The sequence below is a fragment of the Rana temporaria genome, chromosome 1, assembly GCF_905171775.1.
Source record: "Rana temporaria chromosome 1, aRanTem1.1, whole genome shotgun sequence".
NCBI lineage: Eukaryota > Metazoa > Chordata > Amphibia > Anura > Ranidae > Rana > Rana temporaria.
Window position 1 is genome coordinate 331,898,471 of NC_053489.1, and position 24,925 is coordinate 331,923,395.

General features: G+C 42.0%; 1 protein-coding gene across 2 annotated transcripts in view; it reads right to left on the minus strand.

The window, feature by feature from the left end:
- Window positions 1–24,925, minus strand: part of PLPPR1 (phospholipid phosphatase related 1) — a 206,168-nt gene that overhangs the window by 104,371 nt on the left and 76,872 nt on the right. For both annotated transcript variants that reach the window (XM_040361011.1, XM_040361010.1), the window contains exon 2: window positions 6,923–7,023. In XM_040361011.1, the coding sequence (XP_040216945.1) occupies window positions 6,923–6,985 (63 nt within the window). In that variant the 5' untranslated portion in view covers window positions 6,986–7,023. The remainder of the gene's footprint in view (window positions 1–6,922; window positions 7,024–24,925) is intronic.

Here is a 24,925-nt window from a genome sequence, read left to right on the forward strand (position 1 = left end):
CACACAGTGTCTCCTGATTGCAGGAATATATATATATATATATATATATATATATATATATATATATATATATATATATATATATGCAGCTCCTGGCTACATATACACCAGCCAAGACATACTCTATGGCCCAGATTCACATAGGGCGGCGTAACTATGTGCGGGCGTAGCGTATCTCAGATACACTACGCCGCTGTAACTTAGTGAGGCAGGTCCCGTATTCTCAAAGAACTTGCGCCCAAAGTTACGGCGGCGTAGTGCAACTGTGCCGGCGTAAGCCCGCGTAATTCAAAGTAGGCTAGTGTGGGGGCGTGTTTTATGCTAATGAATCGAGACCCGACATGATTAACGTTTTTAACGAACGGCGCATGCGCCGTCCATGAACGTATCCCAGTGTGCATGATCAAAATTACGCCGCAAATAGTCAATGCTTTCGACGTGAACGTAACTTAAGTCCAGCCCCATTCACGGACGACTTCCGCAAACAACGTAAAATACGACGCTGTTCGTACGTTTCCGACGTCCATACCTAACATCACTTACCCCTGCTTTATGAGGGATAACTTTACGCCGGCGTATGTCTTACGTAAACGACGTATCTTGCTACGCCGGGCGCACGTACGTTCGTGAATCGGCGTATCTAGCTAATTTACATATTCAACGCGGAAATCTACGGAAGCGCCACCTAGCGGCCAGCGTAAATATGCAACTAAGATACGACAGCGTAAGAGAATTATGCCGCTCGTATCTTAGCCAAATTTATGTGTAACTGAATCAGCCGCATAGATACGACGGCTCTCATTCGGACTTACGACGGCGTACATGGCGATACGCTGTCGTAAGTCCTTTAAGAATCTGGGCCTATGTGTGTAAAATGTGCAACTTACTTTGAATACTGACATTGATTTTTAACACCTTGAGTTTTTGGATGCTGATACTAATAGAAGTATTCCACCAAATAAAAGAAAATAATTGCATATATTTTGCACTGAATTATTAAGTTTCTCTAGTTTATAGACACCTCTGAATAAAGTGCAAAACATCACAGCAAGAGGAACACAATGCGCTTTACCATAGCATTTGCGATTGTGAGAAGACAGCATTTAATCATTCTATGTCAGAATAACAGATGGGATTGCTCATAAGCTGTATACACTACTGCAAGTGTGGTCTGTTCAAGCCCAGGTTATAAATACAACAAAAAACTAATTATTTTGAAATGTTTTATGCTTATGCTGTCTTTGTATTATCGTTTTTACATAACGGATATCAGCAAAATACTGAATCATGTAAAATATCTTTTCATCCATTGATGACAGCCTTTGTAACTGGTTGGAGAAATGAAATGATGGGCCATAGGCAGAGGCAATAAATAAATAAATACAATATACACATTTATTAAAAAAAATTGGCTGCAGTCCTGTATTATTGTTTTTTTAAGCAACTAAGTCATTAAATGTATTAAGAAAACCATTGTCTTTTATAAATAATAACATTTTTGTTTAACAATTTATCTAGCTCAGTCATTACAGCTCGAGCTAACCTACTGAACCATCAATAAATGCAAGTACTCTCCCCTTCAGTAGGAGATGAAACCACATAATTAGAGCTGCAACAAGGGAGGGGTAGTATGTTCTTGTAGTTAATTTAAAAGGGAACAGCCAGACCAAAAACCTGTTTTAAGTGTGCAATGGTCCCATGAGTGGGGTGACGCAAATTTATCTGCTCCCCCACCTTACATGTCATATCACATTTTAAATGTTTAATATGTTTCATTTTGGACATAATGGAAGAAATATGAACGAGGGAGGGAGGTAAACATAACATGCTTTGTTAAAATGAAGGGTCAATTCACACCAGCCACCGTTCTCTGCTCACAGCGGACCCGAGAACTGAGCGATCAGTGGTGGCATGATTGTTCCATTTTCGAGCTTACATCAAATCGATGCTGCAGCAGCTAGGTAAGTATGTATGTTTTTTTTATTTATTATTATTATTATTATTAATATTATAATCTGCACTTTTTCTTTAAAGTGATATTAAGCTTTATTCTTTTTTTTTTATTATTAAAATACAAAAAAGTCATACGTACCTGCTTTGTGCAATGATATTGCATATAGCAGTGGCTTACCTCCTGTTTTTTTTTGGTAACCCCTATACCCCCAACACTGTCTCCTTCTCCTTCCTGTGGGTGCTTCCTCAGCACGCGTTTTGCTGAGAGGGCACCTGCAGGAAGGAGACAGAGACAATGCTGCCGAAAGACCTAATAAGAGGAGGTAAGCCAACAATCTGTGCAATATCATGGCAGCATTGCCGGATCTAGTGGGGTGCCTAGACGTCAGTTGCACCTTCTCAGGCAACCCATGGACCTTGTGCATCAGTAGAAACTGTCGGCAGCAGTTGGCTGCATCTGTGTAGTCTGAGTGTCTGTGACATTCTCACAGAGCCAAGCAAGAACACTCCCCCCCCCCCTCCACGTAGAAGAGAGAGAAATCAATGTACTCTACCTTCTCCCACCCGTCTCCTCATGTGTCTGTCCCAGTGCTGTGCCTGTGAAAGGGGATGTGTGGTTGGGAAATGGAAGTACTACAGACAGTAGCTACATTTTAGCTGCAAGATTGATGCCCACCAAAGACAAGCATGGGGTGATGAGTGAGCTGAGCAGTGTACTGACACTGAACTCTCCCCATCTCCTTACCTTCTCTCCCCCATCTGTCTTCCCCCCCCCCTTCATATCCAGTTAGCATCTTTATCCAACTAGCAGATTGTCAGCCATCTTCCAAAAGTACTAAACTGATGGGGATGTTATTCACAAGTTTGTGACGCTTCTGCTTTAACCCTTTCCTGTCTAGCCCCAGCATCTCTTTAAGGGCTCATTCACATGTGATTTAGTCTCTGAAGAGAGATCTGAATTCAAATCACTCTTCAGAGAGCATTTGGCAGGCAGTGAAGAGGTGTTGTAGAACCCGACAGTAGCATACTGCAACTATGTGCATTGCATGCAGCTGTGGGGTGCTTACGGAGCAGCTCCATTCACTTGAAAGGGTCATGTTAAGCAGGCACGGTGCCCATAGAAAGGAACACAGGACATAATTCTTGCCGCGGCCACAAAACATTACAGTGGCAGTATTTGTACACCCCAACCCTGTGTTACCAACCGTCCGTAAATTTACAGATGGTTTATGAAAAAACAGGCACATTTCTCCTGTCCATAAATGGCCATGAAAAGGAGAAAAGTGCCCGTAAAAAATCCCCTTGACTTGGGGTTCGAACTGTCAGGCTTAGCCTCAGATCCATCAGCAGAGCAGATCCTGAGTGTGTGCTCCATCCCCTGTGATAACAATAAAAGTGATAAAGAATAAATAAAAGAAATTATAATTTTTTTTAAATAAAACCACCCCCCCCCCCCATGCTCGCACGCAAAGGCCGAAAGCCTACGTACAGTAAGTCCCACGCACATATGTAAACAATGTTCGCACCACACGTGAGGTATTGCCATGAACATCAGAGTGAGAGCAATAATTTTAGCACAAGACCTCCTGTGTAACTCTAAACTGGTAATCAGAAAAGACTTCTAAAGCCTGGCCTAAGGAGATTTTTAGGTACCATAGTTTGCCACCATTCTACAGGTGAATGTAATTTTAAAGCGTGACATGTTAGGTATCTATTTACTTGGCGTAATATCATCTTTTGAATTTGAAAAAAAAAAAAATAGGTATTATATTGTGTTTGTGTGCACTTAAATTCATCAGTGAATTTCTTCCAAAAAAATCGGCGATTAGGGGGCGCGTTTCATTTAAATGAAGCGCGTCCCCGCGCCGAATGAACTGCGCATGCTCCGTTTCTAAATTTTACGCCGTGCATTGCGCTAAATGACGTCGCAACGACGTCATTTTTTTTAACTTAGACGTGAATTACATCCATCCCGATTCACGGGCGACTTACGGAAAAAAAAAATTCAAATCTCGACGCGGGAACGACGGCCATACTTAACATGGCAAGTCCAACTATACGCCGCAAAATACCAGCTTTAACTATACGCCGGAAAAAGCCGACAAGAGACGACATAAGAGAATGCGACGGCGGCACGCGTACGTTCGTTGATCGTCGGAAATAGCTAATTTGCATACCCGACGCGGAAAACGACGCAAACTCCACCCAGCGGACGCCAAAGTATTGCATCTATGATCTGAAGGCGTACGAAGCCGTACGCCTGTCGGATCTAACCCAAATGCCGTCGTATCTTGGTTTGAGGATTCAAACTAAAGATACAACGCGGGAAATTTGAAAGTACGCCGGCGTATCAGTAGATACGCCGGCGTACTCTCTCTGTGGATCTGCCCCATTGTTTACTTACAAGAGCAAAGGGGAATCTGTTTTGCAGCAGTAGTAGGACATGTGAACATTATTGGGTGGTGAGTCGTCTTGTCGGGGGGTCAACATCATCAAGTGGCATATCGTTTTGGATGCAGGTTGTTCTGATTTATTAGCATCTACATCACTGGACAAGGTGATTGACTTGGATTTACACTGGGAAACAATGTTTACCTTTTTTTTTTGTTTTTTTTTTAAAGGACATATGGGGGGTTATTTACGTAAGGCAAATCCACTTTGCACTGCGAGAGGCAGATCTGAAATGAGGAAGAAGAACTGATTTTATCACCCAATCATGTGCAAGCTAAAATGCTGTTTTTTATTTTTCTTGCATGCCCCCCTCGGATCTACAGCGAATGCACTTCCAAGTGCACTTTTAGTGCAATTCCAAGTGCACTTTGCACTTGTAGTTAGTTACTAATCAAGGAGGTGTGTCTAAAACCCCTCAGCACCAATCCAGTTTCGTTTTTCAAAACCTTCACTGCCATCTATTGGCTTTCTGGCTCTGTACATCAGAGAACCAGGAAGCAACAGGCAAAAATTAAACTAAACTGTAGGTACATTATATGATTGTTTTTTTATCTATTTGTAATCATTTTGAAAAGGAATCGGTTAACTATTATGTCTCTATACCCTGTAAACAGTAATTTCAGCTAAAAAATGTTTTCCTTAAGTGACCCTTTAACTTTTTTTGAAGTAGTAGTAATGAGTAAAAATGGGCTCTAATGCAAACTATACTTATTCCACCCAGACTGCATGCCTGGAAATGGGTCTAGTTAGAATTTTAGGGGGAACCCCACACAATTTTTCTCCTTAAAAAAAAAAAAACAAGCAAAAAAAGGCAAGGGGTCCTTCTTAAAATTCATACCAAACCCTTATCCAGGTATGCAGCCTGGGTGATTAGGTTAGGAACAGTATGCACCACCCATGCCATACAGGCCACATGCCTTAAACCTCGCAAGAGGGAATAATCATGCCACTTTGTTCCCAAATTCGGTCACCTGGAGGATGGGGGAAGGGGGGGGGGGTTGCAGATTGGCAGTGTACACAAAAAAGAAAAGGATGTTTGTGTTTTTTTTTTTTCATCTCACAGGAATTGACAAGGACACTGCATTCCTGGTAAGATAAAGATAAGAAGGTTTTCTACACTTGCTGAACGTGCTCTTAAAAAATGAAAACAAATACAGTCACATTGTCTAAGAACTAGTTGTACTGTATGCATTTTTTTTTTGGGGGGGGGGCTGATGGTCTGAGGTGCAGGAAACTGACTCTTCTCCTTTACAATACAGCATGCCTTAGGAAGAGGTGTTTGGAATGAAGAATAAGGAGTAAGAAAACTGATGCACAATGAACTATTTCGATTTCATTTTTCCCTGGAGTTGGTCTTTGCGCTAATGAGAAGCAAACATCCTTCGTCTCTCTTGTCTTAAATGAGTCAATATGGATTATTTAATCAATTATTGCTCTAAATCCTTCTAGATAGTGCTGTTTTAGTAATGTTAAGCTAGTGCCAGGTTGTCAGCCCTGCATGAGTCCTAAGATAATGACTCTGGGTTACAAAGTTCCCATTGTGACAAACAATGCTCCAAGCTGTCACATGCTTGCTCCATATAACTTCCTGTATATAAGACCAGTTTCACACTGGGGCTGCGGCCACATCAGCAATAAAGCGCTGCTCGTTTTAGCGTTGCTCTTCGGCCGCTAGTGGGGTGCATTTAAGCCCAAAGAAGAGGTTAAAAACGCCTGTGTTGCGGTGCTTCTGAATCACTTTTCAGGCACTTTGGAAGCACTTCCCATTCATTTCAATGGGCAGGGCGTTTTGAGAGCACTGTATTCAGCACTCCTAAACCGCCCCAAGTTGCTGCTTGCAAGACTTTTCCTAACAACCCGCAAGCGCACCATCCTAGTGTGAAAAGTCACACTGTAATGAAAGGGAGGCGGTTTTCAGGTGCTTTATAGGCGCTATTTCTAGCGCCAAAATGCCTGCAAGCCGCCTCAGTGTGAAAGGGGTCCAATTTATTGTATGTAAGCAAAAATCACATTGCAGCTTTTATTGTAATGGCTCTGGTTTGTGTTACACTATTCTGAAATCCCTCTCAGAACACAAATGACATCTATTAGACAACAGATGTGCATGGGTGTCATTTTAATGATCTATGGGGTTGCTTTTCTTAATTCCCATTGATTTTCTGTGTAACTGCACTGGTATTGATCTGCACAACCACATTTCCTAGCTAAATGCTTATAAATAGTCTCCTTATGTATTTAAAATTCTGCGCAGTTATTATTATGTTAACTATGAAAATGAAATAGTGTAAACTTTTAATCTCACATAACGTATACAGACAGTACTGTAACTGTATATTTCTATAACTGGATGCCTAGTCTACCAGCTGTTACATAGGCTTCTCTGTGACACAGGCAATGTAATAACAATAAAATCAAGTAGATATCAATGGAGTATAAAACATTACAGTGGCCTGTTTACTGATCTGCGACTGTAACCGTGGCAACCCTACAGCTTTCCAATACAAAACGCTACACTTACCTCTACAAAGATGAAGCATGGTATAATTGAGTAGCTGCGATGGGTATTGTTCTCCAAAGCCATTTCCCGTCAGCTGGAAAGGTCTGTGATACCTAAAATGTCTGGAACAAAGAAGAAAAAAAAATGGAAATCTTTAAACATTTAACCCGGTTTAGCTCAGGGCAGCGAAAAAGACATTTTATACAGCAAAAGTCACTATAACAGATCCACAAAAACTCAATCACCATATTCTATAAAACCTTTGTAATCAATCAAAACTGTTATTTTACTGATCTGATTTCATAATCCAAAAATGTAATTGACCGTTGTGCTTTCAATGGTGTATTTGCACTTTACAGTACAATTGAAAATAAAGCAATAAGTGTAGCCTTTTATATATATATAAAAAAATAATAATTACGGTATTAAAAAAAGAAAAGCATACACTGATCTGTCTTCTCCCTGTGCTGCCTATTAATTTTTGGAGTGCATGTGCAGCTGCTAGACCGCCTTGATTGACTGTCTATTACAAAGCATATTTAAAGGTGTCAGCAAGCTTGCGTTTAAAGAAAAAAACACAATTATAAAATTAATATAAATCATATATCTAGTGCAGCGCAACTAACAACAAACTAGCAAAATTCTCAATGGACGTATATAGATAACAGTTCACCAATTGATAATCCAAAAACAATATTTTATTCATCATATTTAAACATCTGTATTTCATTTCTAAACAATTTCACCATGTTTTGTAAAAGGAATATCATTTTAGCGTTATTATAAAGGGAACAAATGACAGAATAAAATGTACATTTTTTTTTAATTGGCAGGAAACTTGGGATCAAAGCAGGAAAAAAACACTAATTTGTTTTCATTTTGTTACACCTTCTGTTTATAGGAAGCTTAAAACAATATATATTTTTAAGAAAATATTGCCAAGAGAAACGGGCCTACGGCAGAAATGTAAAAATTGGGTATACAGACAATTGAGGTGTTTAATGGCCGGAAATTGCACTGGAAAATCATTAACATGGAAAGCATAATTTTAACATAGTAATGTATAGAGAAAAACATCAAAGCTATTTGTGAATTGCATATTTCAGCAAGCAAAAATAAAGAGCAGTAACATACAAATAGATAAATCAACAATCCAAATGCTGAACTTTGTGAACTGTCCCAATTGTCTTTCATTCTACATTAAAGGCAATCTCGTCTCTTGTCCAATGCATCCTATTTTTATGTCTAACACAACCTCATCATGTGTCATGGCAACCCAACTGTACGCTTGGCAAAGCCTTGTCATGTGTCTGACTAAATCTCATGAAATGTACATCAGCCATAACTTATTTGTCTGATAAACTATGAGGTGCCTCATGTAAAATGAGACATTGGCTGGATTTACACGATATATTAGCAAGGCGATGCTCATCCTACTGCATTGTATTAAGCTTTACTGATTTATTGTTCATGTTGCTGCATTTTTGTACTTTTCTCTTTTTTTATTCCTCCTGAACTTCTTGGCCCCACGTATTCCTGGTTTGTGAGACTTCCTATGGGTTCTTTAATGTGATGAATTACCTTATTGACCAATAGGAATGAGATGAGTGCACTTAAAGGGTCACTAAAGGAAAAAAATGTTTTTTGCTGAAATGACTGTTTACAGGGTATAGAGACATAATAGTTAACTGATTCCTTTTAAAAATGATTACAAATAGATAAAAAACAATCATATAATGTACCTACAGTTTAGTTTCGTTTTTGCTGTTGTTTCCTGGTTCTCTGATGTACAGAGCGAGAGAGCCAATAGAGGGCAGTAATGCTTTGTCTAAAACCCCTCAGCACCAATCCAGTTTCGTTTTACAAACAGTAATCACACCTCCTTGATTAGTCACCACAGTGAGAAATCTCCCAGTACTGTGGTGGTCAGGAAACAGACAACCAGGAAGTGTCCAGAACAGAGAGGAATTACAGCAACATCAAAGCAAAAACAAACAATGAGGACATGAAACCAGGACTGCAGTAAAGTAAAGTAAGCTATTTAGCTAAAAAAAAAAATCCTTTAGTGACCCTTTAAGTTTAAGTCTGGTTTGACAAAATTTTATAAAGTTTGGATGTTAAATTTGAACCCCATTGAAGTAAAGCGTTGAAGCCAAATGTTAAAAACCAGCAATAGCCATATTCTCAGCTAAAGGGGCAAGGGTTTGGCAAATAAAAAAATAGGGCACTGCCCTGGGTAACATACCAATAGCAAAAATATAGATTCAACTAGCAGGGACATGAGATTTTATTAATGCTTAAAATTACATGCCACACTCATATTCTTGATGAGTGTTTGGTACAGGGGAACGTTACAAAATAAAAACAGCATGGAGTCCCCCCAAATTTAAGTCTGGTATGAATTTTAAGGAGGAACACCACATAATGAAAGAAGCAAAAAAAGTGGTGAGGTCCCCCAAAAATCCATAACAGATTGTTATACAAGTATTTATTCCAAGCCCTAACAGGCCACATGCACTCAACATTGGAAGGGTACCTTTCCAGGGGGGCAAGTTGATGAAGACAAGGACCACATCCCCACAACCTTGGCCCAGAGGTTTTTGGGGGTCTGCAGGGGGGAACATTTTGGAATGTGGAAGTCAGATACCGGCTGCCCCCACTTGAATTTGTGAGGGGTAATCGTTTACACAAAAAAGTGCAAATGATCATTTGCTTCACTAAAAAATAAAACCCAGCAAAAATGTCCCACAATGTAAATCTATCATCGATCAATTTTTCCAGCGATGCAGATCCCTCCATCACGATAAATGATGCCCGAGGAATGAGAATGCCATGACAATAAATATCTTCCAAAATAAAAACGCCTGCTGACCAACAGACATGTCCAATGACAACACTCGCTGCAAATGACATCTGACTGCACCTGACGCTAAATGTAAACCAAGAGACTGGGGGTCTCCCAGGTGATGCCAAAATATGAAATATTCATTCATGTAAGGGAAGATTTGTTTCTCTTATCATTGCTTTATTTATTTTTTTGTAGTAGAAAAGTCTGTATACTTGGGGATAGTCTATTTAAATTTGACTGAAACACTACAGGAATAGTAGTTATTTATTTTCAGTGTGAAATTAAGAACAAATTAGACATGAAAATGTATGCTTTGTGACACAGTGTGAGTTTAGAAAAAAGACACACTGGATTTGCATTAAGACAAAGTGCAAAGCTTCAAGCCTCGTACACACGTCCGAGGAACTCGACGGGCGAAACACATCGTTTTGCTCGTCGAGTTCCTTGTGAAGCCGCCGAGCATCTCGGCGAGCCAAATTTTCCCATTCCCGTCGAGGAAAAAGAAGACATGCTTCTTGCTGGTTTTTGCCAAGAAACTCGGTCGTGTGTACGAGGCCTCAGAGTATTGTGTCTGTGTAGAGAAGACTGGCTTGACAATGTTTTCTGGGTTTGTAATCCTGAAACAGGGTCTGGAACTTGGAGACTTTGAAGGTACAGGCATACCCCACTTTTATGTACACAATGGGACCAGAGCATGTATGTAAAACGAAAATGTACTTAAAGTGAAGCAATACCTTTTTTCACTTCTGGGGGGTCAGGGGCTGTAGTGGGGATTTCAGGGGCTGTAGAGGTGGGGGATCAGGTCCTATAGCAGAGGGCCATGGGCTGTGGTGGAAGGGGGGGTCAGGGAGTGAAGTTTATAGTACTGTACAGTAATCCACTTATGTTTAGGCAGTAACGCTGGGCTGACTGGTAACTATGGGCTGGCGGGTAACTATGGGCTGGCGGGCAACTCTGAGCTGGCTGGTAACTATGGGCTGGCGGCCAACTCTGGGCTGGCTGGTAACTATGGGATGGTGAGCAACTCTGAGCTGGCTGAAAGGCAACTTTGGGCTGTTGGGAACTTTGCTTCTTCACTGGAAACAACTCCGGGCAGAAGCACCGCCTCTTCCAGGCCATACTACGGCTGTGGAGTGCAGGAAGTCTGTACTTGTGAGGTACTTTACGTACACTCGCGGGTATGTCCTTACTTGTGAGTGTACGTAAAGTGAGTGTACTTAAAGTGGGGTATGCCTGTATTTGGCAAACCAACCCCCCCCCAGTACCCCCCCCCCCCAGGGGGGAGACGAACAGGAAGGCGGCCTTGAAAAAGCACATTTCCATGGTACTGTCTAATATAATAGATATAATAATAAATGACAGTAAAGTAACGCCATCATAGCTAAATGTCATTTTCCCTAGCAACATGCCTTTTTGTACTTTATTCTGTAAAGCAAGAAAGATGTAAAGCTCTTATTTCTTAGCCAAGCTATCTGCATTAGGTTTTGTCCAAAGTGTAAAAATATTAACACCAATTAGTATTATTAGTAATAGTATTGGTAGTAGTAGTAAACTGTCCATTAAACACAACTGCAAAGGTAAAGGTGGCACAGGATTAGAGGTAACTTTTTCTCAGCAACATATCAGATTAAACAGTCTCTGCTTTCTGCAATTTAAGATAAATCACAGTTCATAAATGGATCATGCAGCTCAAAGGGAAAAGAACGCAGTGACTCAGGTACTTCTTACATGCTGGTTTATTCTGCAAAGCGTTGTGACTTTTTGTAATCAGACCACATGAGAGTGTTCTTTCAGAGTAACTCTGAGAACCAGTATTAATGTTCTGGCAGAGTATGCACTGCTGGGCTGTATCAAACATTGTAATATTATATATAAAAGACCCATGCAGGGCTATGAGCAGTTCTGTCAATTGCTTCATCTGTAAGTTGTGCTTGGTATGATTAAAATATATAAATTGTCCTATAGAAGCCCAATAGTTTTGTTACATGTTGACAGATTCCATAAGTTAGATCTCTTCACCATATAAATAAGTTTTACAGGAAATAATTACATGTACTTTGAACTGTATTTGTAGTGTGAAACATTATACATGAAAAAGTAATACGTGTATGCATTGGCATTGTAGGAGACAGTTGAATTTAGAGAGCCTGTTAATATTTTTAAGTAGGGGTCTATCGATTATCATAGCTGAGCTGGTATTCACAATTTTTCAAATAATCGGTATCGGTCAGAAACTTACCGATATTGGTCAGCCCTCCCCCTGTCCCCACACTTTGTGTTTGTCGTAGTCTGTGCCAATCTGCTTCTCCAGATACCATTTAAACAGGCTCGGATTGGCCATAGGGCACACTGGACATTTCCCCAGTGGGCAGGGGCTGCGGGACAATATGCAGGGGCTGCGGGCAGGGCCGGGACAATATGGGGATGACTAACATTGCTTGCAGTCTGTGACTGAGTCACAGATCACCTGTGCTGTAGACTTGCACTGATGGGCACTCATAAGGAGGCAATTATATGTGATTGATATTTCACATTTGTGATACTACACATTATCCCACTATCACTGTGTGGATACACGTTGTTTTTTCATTCCTTTCAGGAGTGTCTTACTCCATTTGGGGCATCCCGAGTAGAGCTGAGTCATTGGCGCTACACTTTATATTTTTACATTCTTTCACAAATACATTTTGTGTGTTGGCTGCCTATCCATATTATATTTTAGTTTGCGCAATATTTTTTACACTCACAATTATATGCAGCACTGATAGGTGGTACTAATATGCAGCACTGATGGGCACTGATAGGCAGCACTGATATACAGCACTGATGGGCACTGATAGGAGGCACTGATAGGTGGCACTGATGGGCACTAATAGGTGGCACTGATGGGTAATGATGGGCACTGATAGACAGCACTGATAGGTGGTACTGATAGGTGTCACTGATGGGCAGTGATGGGTGGCACTGATGGGCACTAATATTTTTGCTGGCATTTGCATACCGAGCCTTGTGGTTTGCTGTAGCAATGCAGGAATATTCGTTTTCGTGTATTTATTGATTACAAAGTATATCAGAGGAACGGTCTTCATGAGACAGGAGGTTCTAGGCAGTTAAGGAAACTAACACAGAAATAGTTTTGTTTAAAATAAGGAAGTTAAAGTGTCACCATAGGCGTGCGCACAGGGTGTGCCAGGTGTGCCCAGGCACACCCTAATCACCCTGTGCAGAACAAATCCCCCCTAATGCCCTAGCCCCTCCCCTTCTGGCTTCCCTCCTCTCCACTTCCGCTGGCTGTTGCTGTGGGGATGTTTTAGAATAAGTGGGGGAAGGGACCGGTAAGTATGTAATTTACTGGCCCCTTCCTTTTCTGAATGAAGATCGTGAGTGATCGGTAGTGTGTATTTGAGTCTTGGGGTGCACATCCTAATGCTATAGTCTGCGCACACCTATGAGTGTCACGGCCAGGTTTACGATTTGGATTATCAGTTAAAAGGTGTTGTTAAAATAGTTATTTTTGTGTCCATTTACCCTGTCTGTTTGTTTGTTTATTGTTGTTTGTTGAAGTTTCCTCCTCCCTCTGATCCTGGACTGTCTTGGGGGGTCTGAACGAGGTAGAGGGAGGTTAAAAATCTTCCTCCCTCCTCCTCGGATCCCCCCGGATTCCCTCTTCACTCCCCGATTCTCCACCTCTGAGCTGGTGAGTCTGGGGGTGTGAATTCTGACACGGATCGCCGGTGAAGCGATGAGATCGCAGCTTCATAGACTGGCAGTTTCTGTGTCGATCAGTGAGGATTCTCGGTGTGTGGAGATCATCAGTAAGAGGACATGTTCAAACATTTCTCCCCCGATTGTCTCTGTTTCATACACTGTTTGTAGACTGTGATCAGTGGCGATCCTTGGGGTCGCTGCTGTTTCACAGTTTCATAGACGGACACCTAGGTAAGGGAAAGTTGTTATTAATAGAGAGAAATGCTTAATTTTATGTGTATGTGAATTTTTGTCTTGTCTTGGAATTCCAATTTAGAATATAAGTTGTTTTTTCTTCTGAATGCAGATGGATTGTTGGTTGGTTAATATGTGTCCTATAATCCTGCCAAGGACGGAAAGCATTGCTAAAGTGGGCAGGTGAGAGGGACAGAGTAGGGTACTCATCTGTGTGTGGTGCTTTAAGAGGAATGAATCGCAGATTTGGACAAGGACAAGTTACTATTTCAGTGATTCCTCCTATCCAAAGTATTGTTTAGCACAATACACAGAGGTACATGTCCGCTTGCACTATGTTGCTTCAGGTAAAAAAAGGGGGTCAGACCACCAACCATTCCTTCACCACCGATTTTGCCTTACATATTCAGCGTGTCTGAGAGACTTGCTGAGGTGGAGGATGAGGCCCCATACATACGACCGAGCGTGTGTACACTTTCGGCCGAGGAACCTGACGAGTTCCTCGTCGAGCCAAATAGAGAACATGTTCTCTATTTCCTCGTTGTTCAATGAGGAAAGTTGGCTCGCCGAGATCCTCGGCGGCTTCACACAGAACTCGACGAGCAAAACAATGAGTTTTGCCCGTCGAGTTCCTCGGACGTGTGTACCGGGCCTGAGTGTTAAAGAGGGATTTGATTCAGAAAATGTATCTATAAAAATACAAGTTTATGGTTAAAATGTCAGTCTATTCATGAAATGTGTTGGGCACATATTAAGCCCATGCCCAATGCATAGTTAATTGGGAACATTAAAAGGGGAATGTGACACTTCACTGATAAAATAACATGTATGCGCTGGTACCAAATGTTGTTGTTTTTTTAGGAATCTGATCAGATACAAATTCTTAAGAGTAGCATTTCAATTTATACATGGGGGGCCAGATCCTTAGAGCGAGTACGCCGGCGTATCTACTGATACGCCGGCGTACTTTCAAATTACCCGCGTCGTATCTTTAGTTTGAATCCTCAAACCAAGATACGACGGCATCTGGGCTAGATCCGATAGGTGTACGTCCTCGTACGCCTTTCGGATCTAAGATGCAATACTTCTGCGTCCGCTGGGTGGCGTTCGGGTATGCAAATTAGCTGTTTCCGTCGATCCACGAACGTACAAACGGCCGGCGCATTTTTTTACAGCGTCGCTGGTCGGCTTTTTTCGGCGTATAGTTAAAGCTGGTATTTTGTGGCGTATAGTTAGATTTGATAGACAGGGGGATGTAGTGGCGCTTGCAAATACTAAAAACCGACAATAATTTAAAACAATAAAATATTCTAAACAATGATTCCTAAAGTATGAGAGTGAGTCCGTCCTCTACTGGGGTAAAATTGTGTTCCACTCGAGGTCTATGCCCAAAGAATACCATCCAGCATCAATAATTAGATGTGGATGGAACTGCGAGTGAATAAATAATGAAATCCAATGGATAAAAGTGCCTAACTGGCCGCACAGTGTACATGGGATAATAATCCTTTTTTTTTAAATATGTGTCATAAATCCTTAAAGTGCTTGATAAAAAACAAGTGCAAAGTGCTAATAAATAAAACAATAATAGCAGTGAATGAAAGCTCCAGCTCTCCTGGAAAGTGGTTAATTACTAATTAGCAAACACATGCAGGAAAAAGCAACAACTAAAAAGAAGTCCAAAAATGCAAGTGTCCTAAAAACCTAAACGGTTCAATCATAAAACTGTTGTTTTTCTGTGCGATGAAAAAAATATAATAATATAATAATAAATAAAAAATAAAAAAAATAAAAAAATCATAAATAATAGTCCAAAAACAGATAGTACAATATCACTGCAGGATTAGTGATAGTGAATAAAACTATATCCAGTGCACAATCAAGTGATAATGATAATATTAAAAATAAAGTCCAAAGTGCAAAGTGCATCTGTGCTCCATTCAACAATTCAGATGATCAGTGGTTAATTCAGTGAAGACTTGTTACATTGTGCTCATTCAGTGAAGACTTGTTACATTGTGCTCATATGTCTGTGAATCAAACCAGCCCGATTTTCCTCAGTGTGGGGATTATTTTTACCAGCCTCTTACCTTCCTGAGGCTTTTACCAAGCCTGTAACAGGAGCTGCTCTGCAGTCACATAAATACAATCCAGGATCCAAAGACGTCTCAGGCCTCGTACACACGACAGAGAAACTCGACGTGCTTGGCACGTCGAGTTCCTCGTCTCGTTTTGGGATGAAGCCGCCGAAGAGCTCGGCGGGCCGGCTTCTCCTATAGAACAACGCGGCCAACGAGAAAATAGAGAACATGTTCTCTATTTTCTCGTCGAGCTCCTCGGCGGCTCCATCGAGCCAAAACTGTACAGACGACAGAGATTCTCGGCAGAATCCGGGTTTTGACCGAGTTTCTCGGCGAATTCTGCCGAGAATCTCTGTCGTGTGTACGAGGCCTCACACTCCTCCCGATTCAGGCTCTCAAAAAGAAACACAGGAATGCCTCCATAGCATAAAACCACAGGATATCAGTTTAATAAAGAAAAACGAATACACTCACAAACATTGCTGTGTTAAACAGCGTGTGTACAATCGAGTGTCACCGCTCTGCGGCCGCAAAGCAGGTGACTTCACCAGCAAGCCCTCTGTGTCCTCCTCACGCGTATCGCGACAGCCCTACGTCGCTTAATCATAGGGCTGTCGCGATACGCAGCATTTGATGGGGCACAGTAGCGGCAATTGATGGGCACACTGGCAGCAATTGATGGGCACAGTAGCAGCAATTGATGGATCACACTGGCGGCAATTGATGGGCACACTGGCTGCAATTGATGGGCACAGTAGCTGTGTTTGATGGCACAGTGGCATAAATTTATGGGTACAGTGGCTGCGTTTGATGGACACAGTGGCTGCATTTGATGGCACAGTGGCGGCAATTGATGGCTCAGTGGCTGTGTTTGATGGCACAGTGGCGGTAATTGATGGCACAGTGGCTGTGTTTCATGGCACAGTGGCTGCGTTTCATGGGCACAATGGCTGCGCTTTATGGGCACAGTGGTGGCAATTGATGTGATGGCACAGTGGCTGCTTTTGATTGGCACAGTGGCTGCGTTTGATGGCAAAGTGGCTGCGTTTGATGGCACAGTGGCTGCAATTGATGGTTTTTTTTTTTTTCAGTTTGTTTGCGCCCCCCCAAAAATTTTTAAACACCAGCCGCTACTGGTGGCCACACAAAATATTGACACTTTGTGTCCATTTTGGACATTTTCACTTAGGGGTGTACTCACTTTGGTTGCCAGCTGTTTAGAAATGAATGGCTGTGTGTTGAGTTATTTTGAGGGGACAGCAAATGTAAACTGTTATACAAGCTGTACACTCACTACTTTACATTGTAGCAAAGTGGCATTTCTTCAGTGTTGTCACATAAAAAAAAAATATATATATATTTACAAAAATGTGAAGGGTGTACTCATTTTGTGAGATACTTTATGCTGGAAATTGAACATTACATTCAGTTCTAGTGAAAAGAAAGGTGGGATATACTGTAGCTATAAATCAGCCTGTGCCATTGTTTGCTTAGATTTCATAGGCTTATAAAACCTCAACAAACGTATCTTCTTTTTTCAAAAGCTGTATGCTTTGATATTTCATTTGGAGCTGTGAACAAATTATACATTGCCTATTTACTCCTCATACATTGTTGTGCAAATTAAATTCAGTATTGGGTAGCTAATTTAGGTATATCTAGCAAAGAGAAATTAGGAAATGAGATTGAATGATACTGTCAGCTGTTAATCCAAATAGAGCCATCAATTATTACTGCAGTGAATCAGAGATCCTTTTACCTGCAATGCAAATGCCTAACAAATCAATTTACCATAGTCTGTGGTGCGTGTCTTTATGCTCTTGGTAAAACAATATTCTCATGCAGCGCTGGAAGATGGCATTGTCATAATGAATCACAGTGAGATAGAGGTGTAGAAGTTGCTTGAACAAATTAATTAAATATATTTATTCTGCAAAAAGGTGTAGCTTAGTAACAAACAGAAAAGGGGATTCAGCCAAATTCAGCTAGATAATTGGTACAGTTACAGAACTGCAAGCATGATCCGTGTCAAAATGAAAGTGGATCAGGTTATATGTATAATATATCATTTGTTTTGTAGCATCAAATGTAGGTGTTTTATGGGAATCATCAGTGTTCTCTGTTATTCTCGTTGGTACAAGGCAGGGCCGCTGTTAGAAATCATATGACCCCATAAAGCATAACTTTTTTATTGAAAAAAATAATAAAAAATATTGAAAAAAAATAACAGTTTTATATTTTGTTATAAAATCTAGCAAACAGGTAATTTGTCTCCTTTATTGATGTACGCTGATGAGGCTGCACTGATAAGGCAGCACTGGTGGACACTGATAGACGGCACTGGTGGGCACTGATGAGGTGGCACTGGTGGGCACTGAGAGGTGGCACTGGTGGGCACTGAGAGGTGGCACTGATGGGCAGCACTGAAGGGCATTGATAGGTGGCACTGTAAGGCACTAATAGGTGGCACTGATAGCTGCCACTGATGGGCACTGATAGGCGGCAGTGATGGGCACTGATGGGTGGCAGTGATAGACAGTGATAGGCACTGGTAGGTTACACTGATAGGCAACACTGCTTGGTGGCACTGATGAGGCATTGATTGGCACCTCTGGTAGGCATTGATAGGTGGCACTCCTGAGCATTGATAGTTGGCACTGATTGGGGGCACTTATATACACTGGGCACTAATATGCACTGTGTGGGCACTGGCAGGCGGTACTGGTTGGCACAGATGAGGCGGCTGTGCCTCTTCCTCTTCGGAACCGATGTCCCTTACACAGAAGCCAGTGATCGGCTTTTTTTTCTCCTCACTCAGTGTGAGGGGAAAAAAACGATTACCAATCTTCTGTTTACATCACGTGATCAGTTGTCATTGTCTGACAGCTGATCACGTGGTAAGAGGCCAGGATCGAGGAGCGTGCAAAGGAGGGGAAGATGTCTACTAACAGCCTCCCGGAAATGTAGGTCCACTCTGTAGCCGTCATTCAGCTATAGCGTGGATGGGAACAGGTTAAAAAGACATGCTTGAAGCATGGCCCCCGCTCTGTTTTAAAAAGATGTGGTCAAAGGGGGTGGCTGGGGGTTGCTATGCATTTTTACTGCCCCCCCTCCCCCAAACACAAGTGTAGAGTGGCATCTCACAGTGCCTTGTGATCTTTAGACCTCCTGCACACAGGTATTTTTTTTTTTTAACTGCTTCCAAACACCCCTCCATGTTACCCTATGTGCCCATGCACATATAGACTTTTAGAATCTTTTAGGGGCAGGGGCATTTACAAACAGGAAAAAAAACACTGCCATTGCGTCCAGGAGCAGCAGTGTCGTGGCAGAAAAAATGCTTCACGAGTATAAACGCGCCTAAACACGTTTAAACGCTAGCTGCGTGCGTTAATTTATTTCAGTGAGCAGAATAAATTATTATTCTGGCCAATGAAATGAACACCCAAGTGCTTGATGCCTGTAAACTAGCCTAAACGCGGGTAAAATCACTAGACACTTTTTTACATGCGTCTGGCATTTTAAATGGCAAAAGGCTGCTGCTGTGAGGAGCGTTTTTAAAACAACCTGTGTGCATGAGACCTTATAGCATTAGGATAATCATTTACAAAGCACAGAAAGTGCTCTATGGCTCTGTCAAAGTGTATCACATAGCTGTTGGGTGATGACTTTGCTATGGCTGTCACCCTCTGCCACCGGCAGGATTCGTTTTACCGCTCTCTCCATGAGACTCACATCAGTCCCTGAGACAGTGGAGCAGGTAAAGCACTTTACAGATCACTCTGCCAAGCACCAGGGATAGATTGCAGGGGCCGAAATGCGACAGGTCGCAGGATTATGTACCTCCGCCTGAAAATGAAAAAATAGTCCCTCCTCAGCTCCCACCTCCTGAGCCCCTCTGTTAACCTGATGGGGCCCAGGAACATATATGTATACACCCCCTAAGCAAGTAGGAGCGGGGGTGTAATTTAGTAAGCCCTATTTTCTTTGGGGTTGTACTGCCTTATCAGCGACCCTGGTGCAAGGTATGAATATGAGACAGCACCCATAGCATATTTTCTAAGATTTGGAATTCCTTTACTAAAAATGGAACTTCCGCTTAACCCACTCCTCGCCCCCTTACATGCCACATTTGGCATGTCATTTTTTGGGGGGGGGAGTGGGGGCTTCAGGAGAAGGGGACTTCCTGTCCCATTTCCTTTCCTCCTTCCGCCGAGGGGCTAGAAAGGCGATTAGCTTAATCGCCTTTTCACAGCCCCTCCCTGTAGGCGAGCGCCTGTTCAATCAGACGGCGCCGCGCCGCTCGCGCATGCGCAGTGGGTGCCCGGCCGTGAAGCCGAAAGCTGTCACTGCTGGGTGCCCACACTAAGAATGAAGACGCCGGCCGGCGAGGGGGGGCGAGGAGCGGAGCCCCGGCCAGCGCGTCGCTGGAGCCGTGGAGCAGGTAAGTGTCTGTTTATTAAAAGCCAGCAGCTACACTTTTTGTAGCTGCTGACTTTTAATAAGCTTAAAAAAAGGCTGGAACACCCCTTTAATGAAAAAATAATATATATATTTTTTTTAAAAATACTCCTGCAGCCAATCCCTGACTACTTGCAAGTACTCCAGTGATGGCTGCACAGAGTGTAATTATGGACCATGCCTGTGTTAAAATAGCCATTTCTGGTCTGCATCAGAAGCCTGCTTGACAAGGAAGCTGGTGTAGTGGAGTGACATCACAGGATAGAATGTTTTTCACCCAACTATATAAAATATTAAATAGTTCCTAGAATAAATCTCTGAAAACTTGTATCCAGTGTATAGTTGCTCCATATGTCTCAACATGTCCCATCCTTTTGCATAGTTGTTTGCTACCATCAAAAACTTTGCAATGCCACTTGTCATAGCACCAGCATACAGGATCTAAATAACCTTTGGGACCCGATCCAGTTCAAACAGATGAAGCCTACATAGAAAATAGGAACAGAAATGCTGCCGCTCTTACAAATGGGATGCACGACAGGATAAGCATCATTTATAAGTGTCATTGGCTGGGGTTCGCCTAGACATATTTTAAAAGAGGTGGGAAAATGACAAACAATAATACATGTAATCCTATACCAGGTTAACTGAAAATATTTAAAAAAACAGTACCCCCTAAAATGATTAACTACTGTATATTACTAAATAAAAAAAATGTCCACTGGAACACATACAAGCAAGTGGCCCTTTTTTGGGGGGGGTGGGGGGCGGCAAACAACCACCCGCATCCTCCCAGATCGGTCGGCAGAAACACCCCCGCTCTCTGCCGTCAGTCAGTCGGTCGGGTCATCCCCCCATGGGCGACGTAGGGCGGTCATCCATCCCACACTCACCCCATCTAGGTTACAGACTGGTGAAGGCTTGTGGCTTCCATCGGGTCTTCTCATCCTCTGCATCACAGTGAGTTCTGTTGTGCGTCTCCTCCCTCCTCCTAGGAATACAGCCAAACCTATTTTGAAGCCACTAAAGCCTCTGGCTCTAATCACATGCTTCAAAAAAAAACACCCCCCCCCCCCCCCATTGGAATCCATGCAGCCGGCATCCTGCATAGGAGCCAGACGAATGGATGGGGAGGGGGCAGCACCCGTGCACCCTTTATGGACGGGCTGCCCCTGATAAAAGCCTATATAAACTGCTTCATCATGCTCCCCATATAGACTACTTCAATCGGTTGTATGCCCAAAAAAAAACATTATGAAATACTTACCTTAGAACGAAGCCCCTACAGAGAAGTCCGGTCACCGCTGAGGGAGCTGACATGTTCCCTCTGCGTTTCTTCCGGGTTCACAGCTCTGGCACTGTGAGTGGCCGGAGCCATATCCCAAAAGCCATCTGCACAGCCCTGCGTCGTCCCACCTACAGTAATGGACAATACCTTCAGAAGTACACATCCTACACTTCACATGCAATGTTATATATATATATATATATATATATATATATATATATACTGTATATATACTCCATTTTGAGATTTCTTTTTTATTAAAAAATAAAGTTTAATGCTTAAACAAATAAACAATTGCAGCTATGTGTTTTCCTTAGTATCCTTTAGGTTTTCTTTCATATTTGAAATCACTCACTAATGTACACGTGCACAGAAAGTCAGACCATCTGTCGTTTGTGCAATGCTGATTTGCAAATGAAGCAACTAAAATTACTAGTACGGGTAACAAGCACAAATTCTTCCCACATGAGACTCGTGGGCTGTAGTTTTATCTCTCACTCAAGAACAGCTGTTTAAGATTATTGAAGACTGATGCACACTAATCCTGTTACCAATATCTTATAACTAGGGGTGGTGACCAGAGGGAGAGACTATATACACAATGGGGATACATGTCACCATAAATGATCTTTTGTAACAATTTACCCCCTATCAGTATACAGATGTGATGTTACTGACCAAATATGGTCATGCTTAATGTTTACATTCAGCTGCAGAGTCAGGAGCTGACATTTGTGGTAAGAACTTCTTGGGAGCGAAACATGTCGGTGGTCGCCATTTTTTTTTTGGAGGGAGTTATTCATGGTGATTAATGTGGATTTATATACCGTAGCTGGAAGACACGACTGATGATGGATTTACACCATGGGACAGTTTTTTTAATTTTTTTTATAACAAATTACATTTTTAAATGTCTGGTCTTTTTATTTACATTGTAATTTTTTTTTTTTTTAAATGGGTAATCAGGAATACTATGTACCCATTACTTAATCTTATAAGAGATGCCAGAATCTAGGGGGCCCTTAATTTAAACGGGGCTTCCAGATTCCGATAAGCCCCCATCCTCCCACAAGACCGATACATCTATGGGTCAGGGTTATGGGGAAAAGGCCCTTGTTTTATTAACATAGGGACAGGATACCTTGCAAAGTACCCTTGCCATGTTGAGGGCATGGTATACAGTACTAATCTCTGCAGAGCTCAAATCTCTTGGTTCCACAATAAGTAAACATTATACAATATATGTAATAATACTCCAAAAAATATTAAAAGTGCATATATTAGAATAGTAAAACATACATGCATAATCAAATTAGTTAATAAAATGCTTCTGTGTACATAGCACAACAAAATTCAACTCATTGGAATACACTCTGTATATACTGTAAGGTGCTACAGTACTATCTGGTTAGAATTCATAAATACAACTAATATATTTATCTATCAATCACAAAGTTACACTCTATAAATAAAGCACTCAAGTGCTTTCTGTTCCAAACATTATACAAAGTCTATTATAATTTCTATACAACAGTTTATTGTTTTAAATCTTAAGTGATTCCATCTTTAGGTGAGTCTCTTACTTACACTTCCTTCTATAGCCCTTTAGGCCCCGTACACACGACCGAGTTCCTCGGCAGAATTCAGCCAGAAACTCGATCAGAGCTGAATTCTGCCGAGAAACCCGGCCGTGTGTACACTTTCGGCCGAGGAAGCCGACGAGGACCTCGGCGAGGAAATAGAGAACATGTTCTCTATTTCCTCGTTGTTTAATGGGAAATTTCGGCTCGCCGAGATCCTCGGCGGCTTCACAAGGAACTCGACGGGCAAAACTATGTGTTTTGCCCGTCGAGTTCCTCGGACGTGTGTACGGGGCCTGACACATGACCGGTTTTATTGACGGGAAAAAAGTCCCGCAGGTTCTCTATTGTCCCGCTGGGATTCACGGCAGTTTTTGTGTCAGGAAAACTGCGAGGAAGCATACACAGGTCCGGTTTTCCCGGCCAAAAGCTCTCCTGGCAGTTTTCCTTCCGGGAAACACGGTCATGTGTATGAGGCTTATGTCTTATATTCTCCTGTCCACTTGCTGTGTTTGCACACCACCACACTTTTATGCTCACCTTCTGAGATAGACCCCTTATTGATAAGAAATTCTTATGCGCCGTTGCCTTTCAGGGGTTAAAAATATTCTCCAGACTTCCAGACTTCATATGCACACATACTTAGGAAAAACTCAGGACAGAACATATGGCAAATTCACAGCGCATTCTGTAAAAGCAAAGCTTGTACTGCAAAGCGGGATGACGTTGCACGAAGGAGTCAATATGACATCATAATTACTTGCAGTACACAGGTGGGAAAGGATGATAATATTTGCCTCTGCTTTTTCCAGGAACAGCTGGCATAAGGATATTATAGGAGCTTGTTTTAAGTGCATAGATGCACTGCACAATATGAGTTTTCTAGTTTTTACATGATTTTTTATAAACAGTTTTTATGGAAAGCACTATGAATTTGCCATATGTTCTGTTCTAAGTTTTTCCTGAGGAATGTATGTGCATATGAAATCTGGAAAGTCTATTTAACCCCTGAAGAAGAAAAGAGCATAAGACCTTCTTAGCAATAAGAAGACCATCTCTAAAGATAAGCATAACAAATGTGGTGGTGTGCAAACATAGCAAGTGAAGAGCAGCATATAAGAGGGAAAAAGAGGTGTAAGAAAGAGACTCACCTAAAGTTGGAATCAATAAAGATTTAAAATAATAGACTGGTGTATGAAAATCATAGTTGACCACTTTATTACCCGCCCAGATGGGAGCTCCCATCCTGGGTGGATGTCATATGACGTCCTTGACTTTGTGGGGGGATATCTGAATGATGCCTGCAGCTAGAGGCATCATTCAGATATCATTCTTTCATGCCGGCGATTCTGTGCACGATAAGATCGATCATAGCGGCAGTTCTGCCGCTTGATCGTTCTTATAGGCGACGGGAGGAGACACCCCCCCTCCCGCCGCCATCCAGTGCTTTTCCAGGCTTTCCCGTGCCATCGGGGGCCCGTAGAATGAATCGGCCGGTGTCGCATGAGGATCATAGAGATTTCTGGCGACCAGATGGTCACCAGTCATCTCTATGACCATCGGAGACCTGGGCGCGACGTTATGAGGTCACGCCCAGATTCCCGGAAGTAAGCAAAGCCACGATTGCGGCTAGTAAGCATGAGATCAGTGATTTATTTTTCCCGATCTCATGCTTTTCAGCCTGGAGGACAGATGTGGGGTCTTATTGACCCTGCATATCTCCATAAAGAGGACCTGTCACACACCATTCCTATTACAAGGGATGTTTACATTCCTTCTAATAGGAATAAAAGTGATCAAAAAAAAAAATGTAAAAAAAGTGTA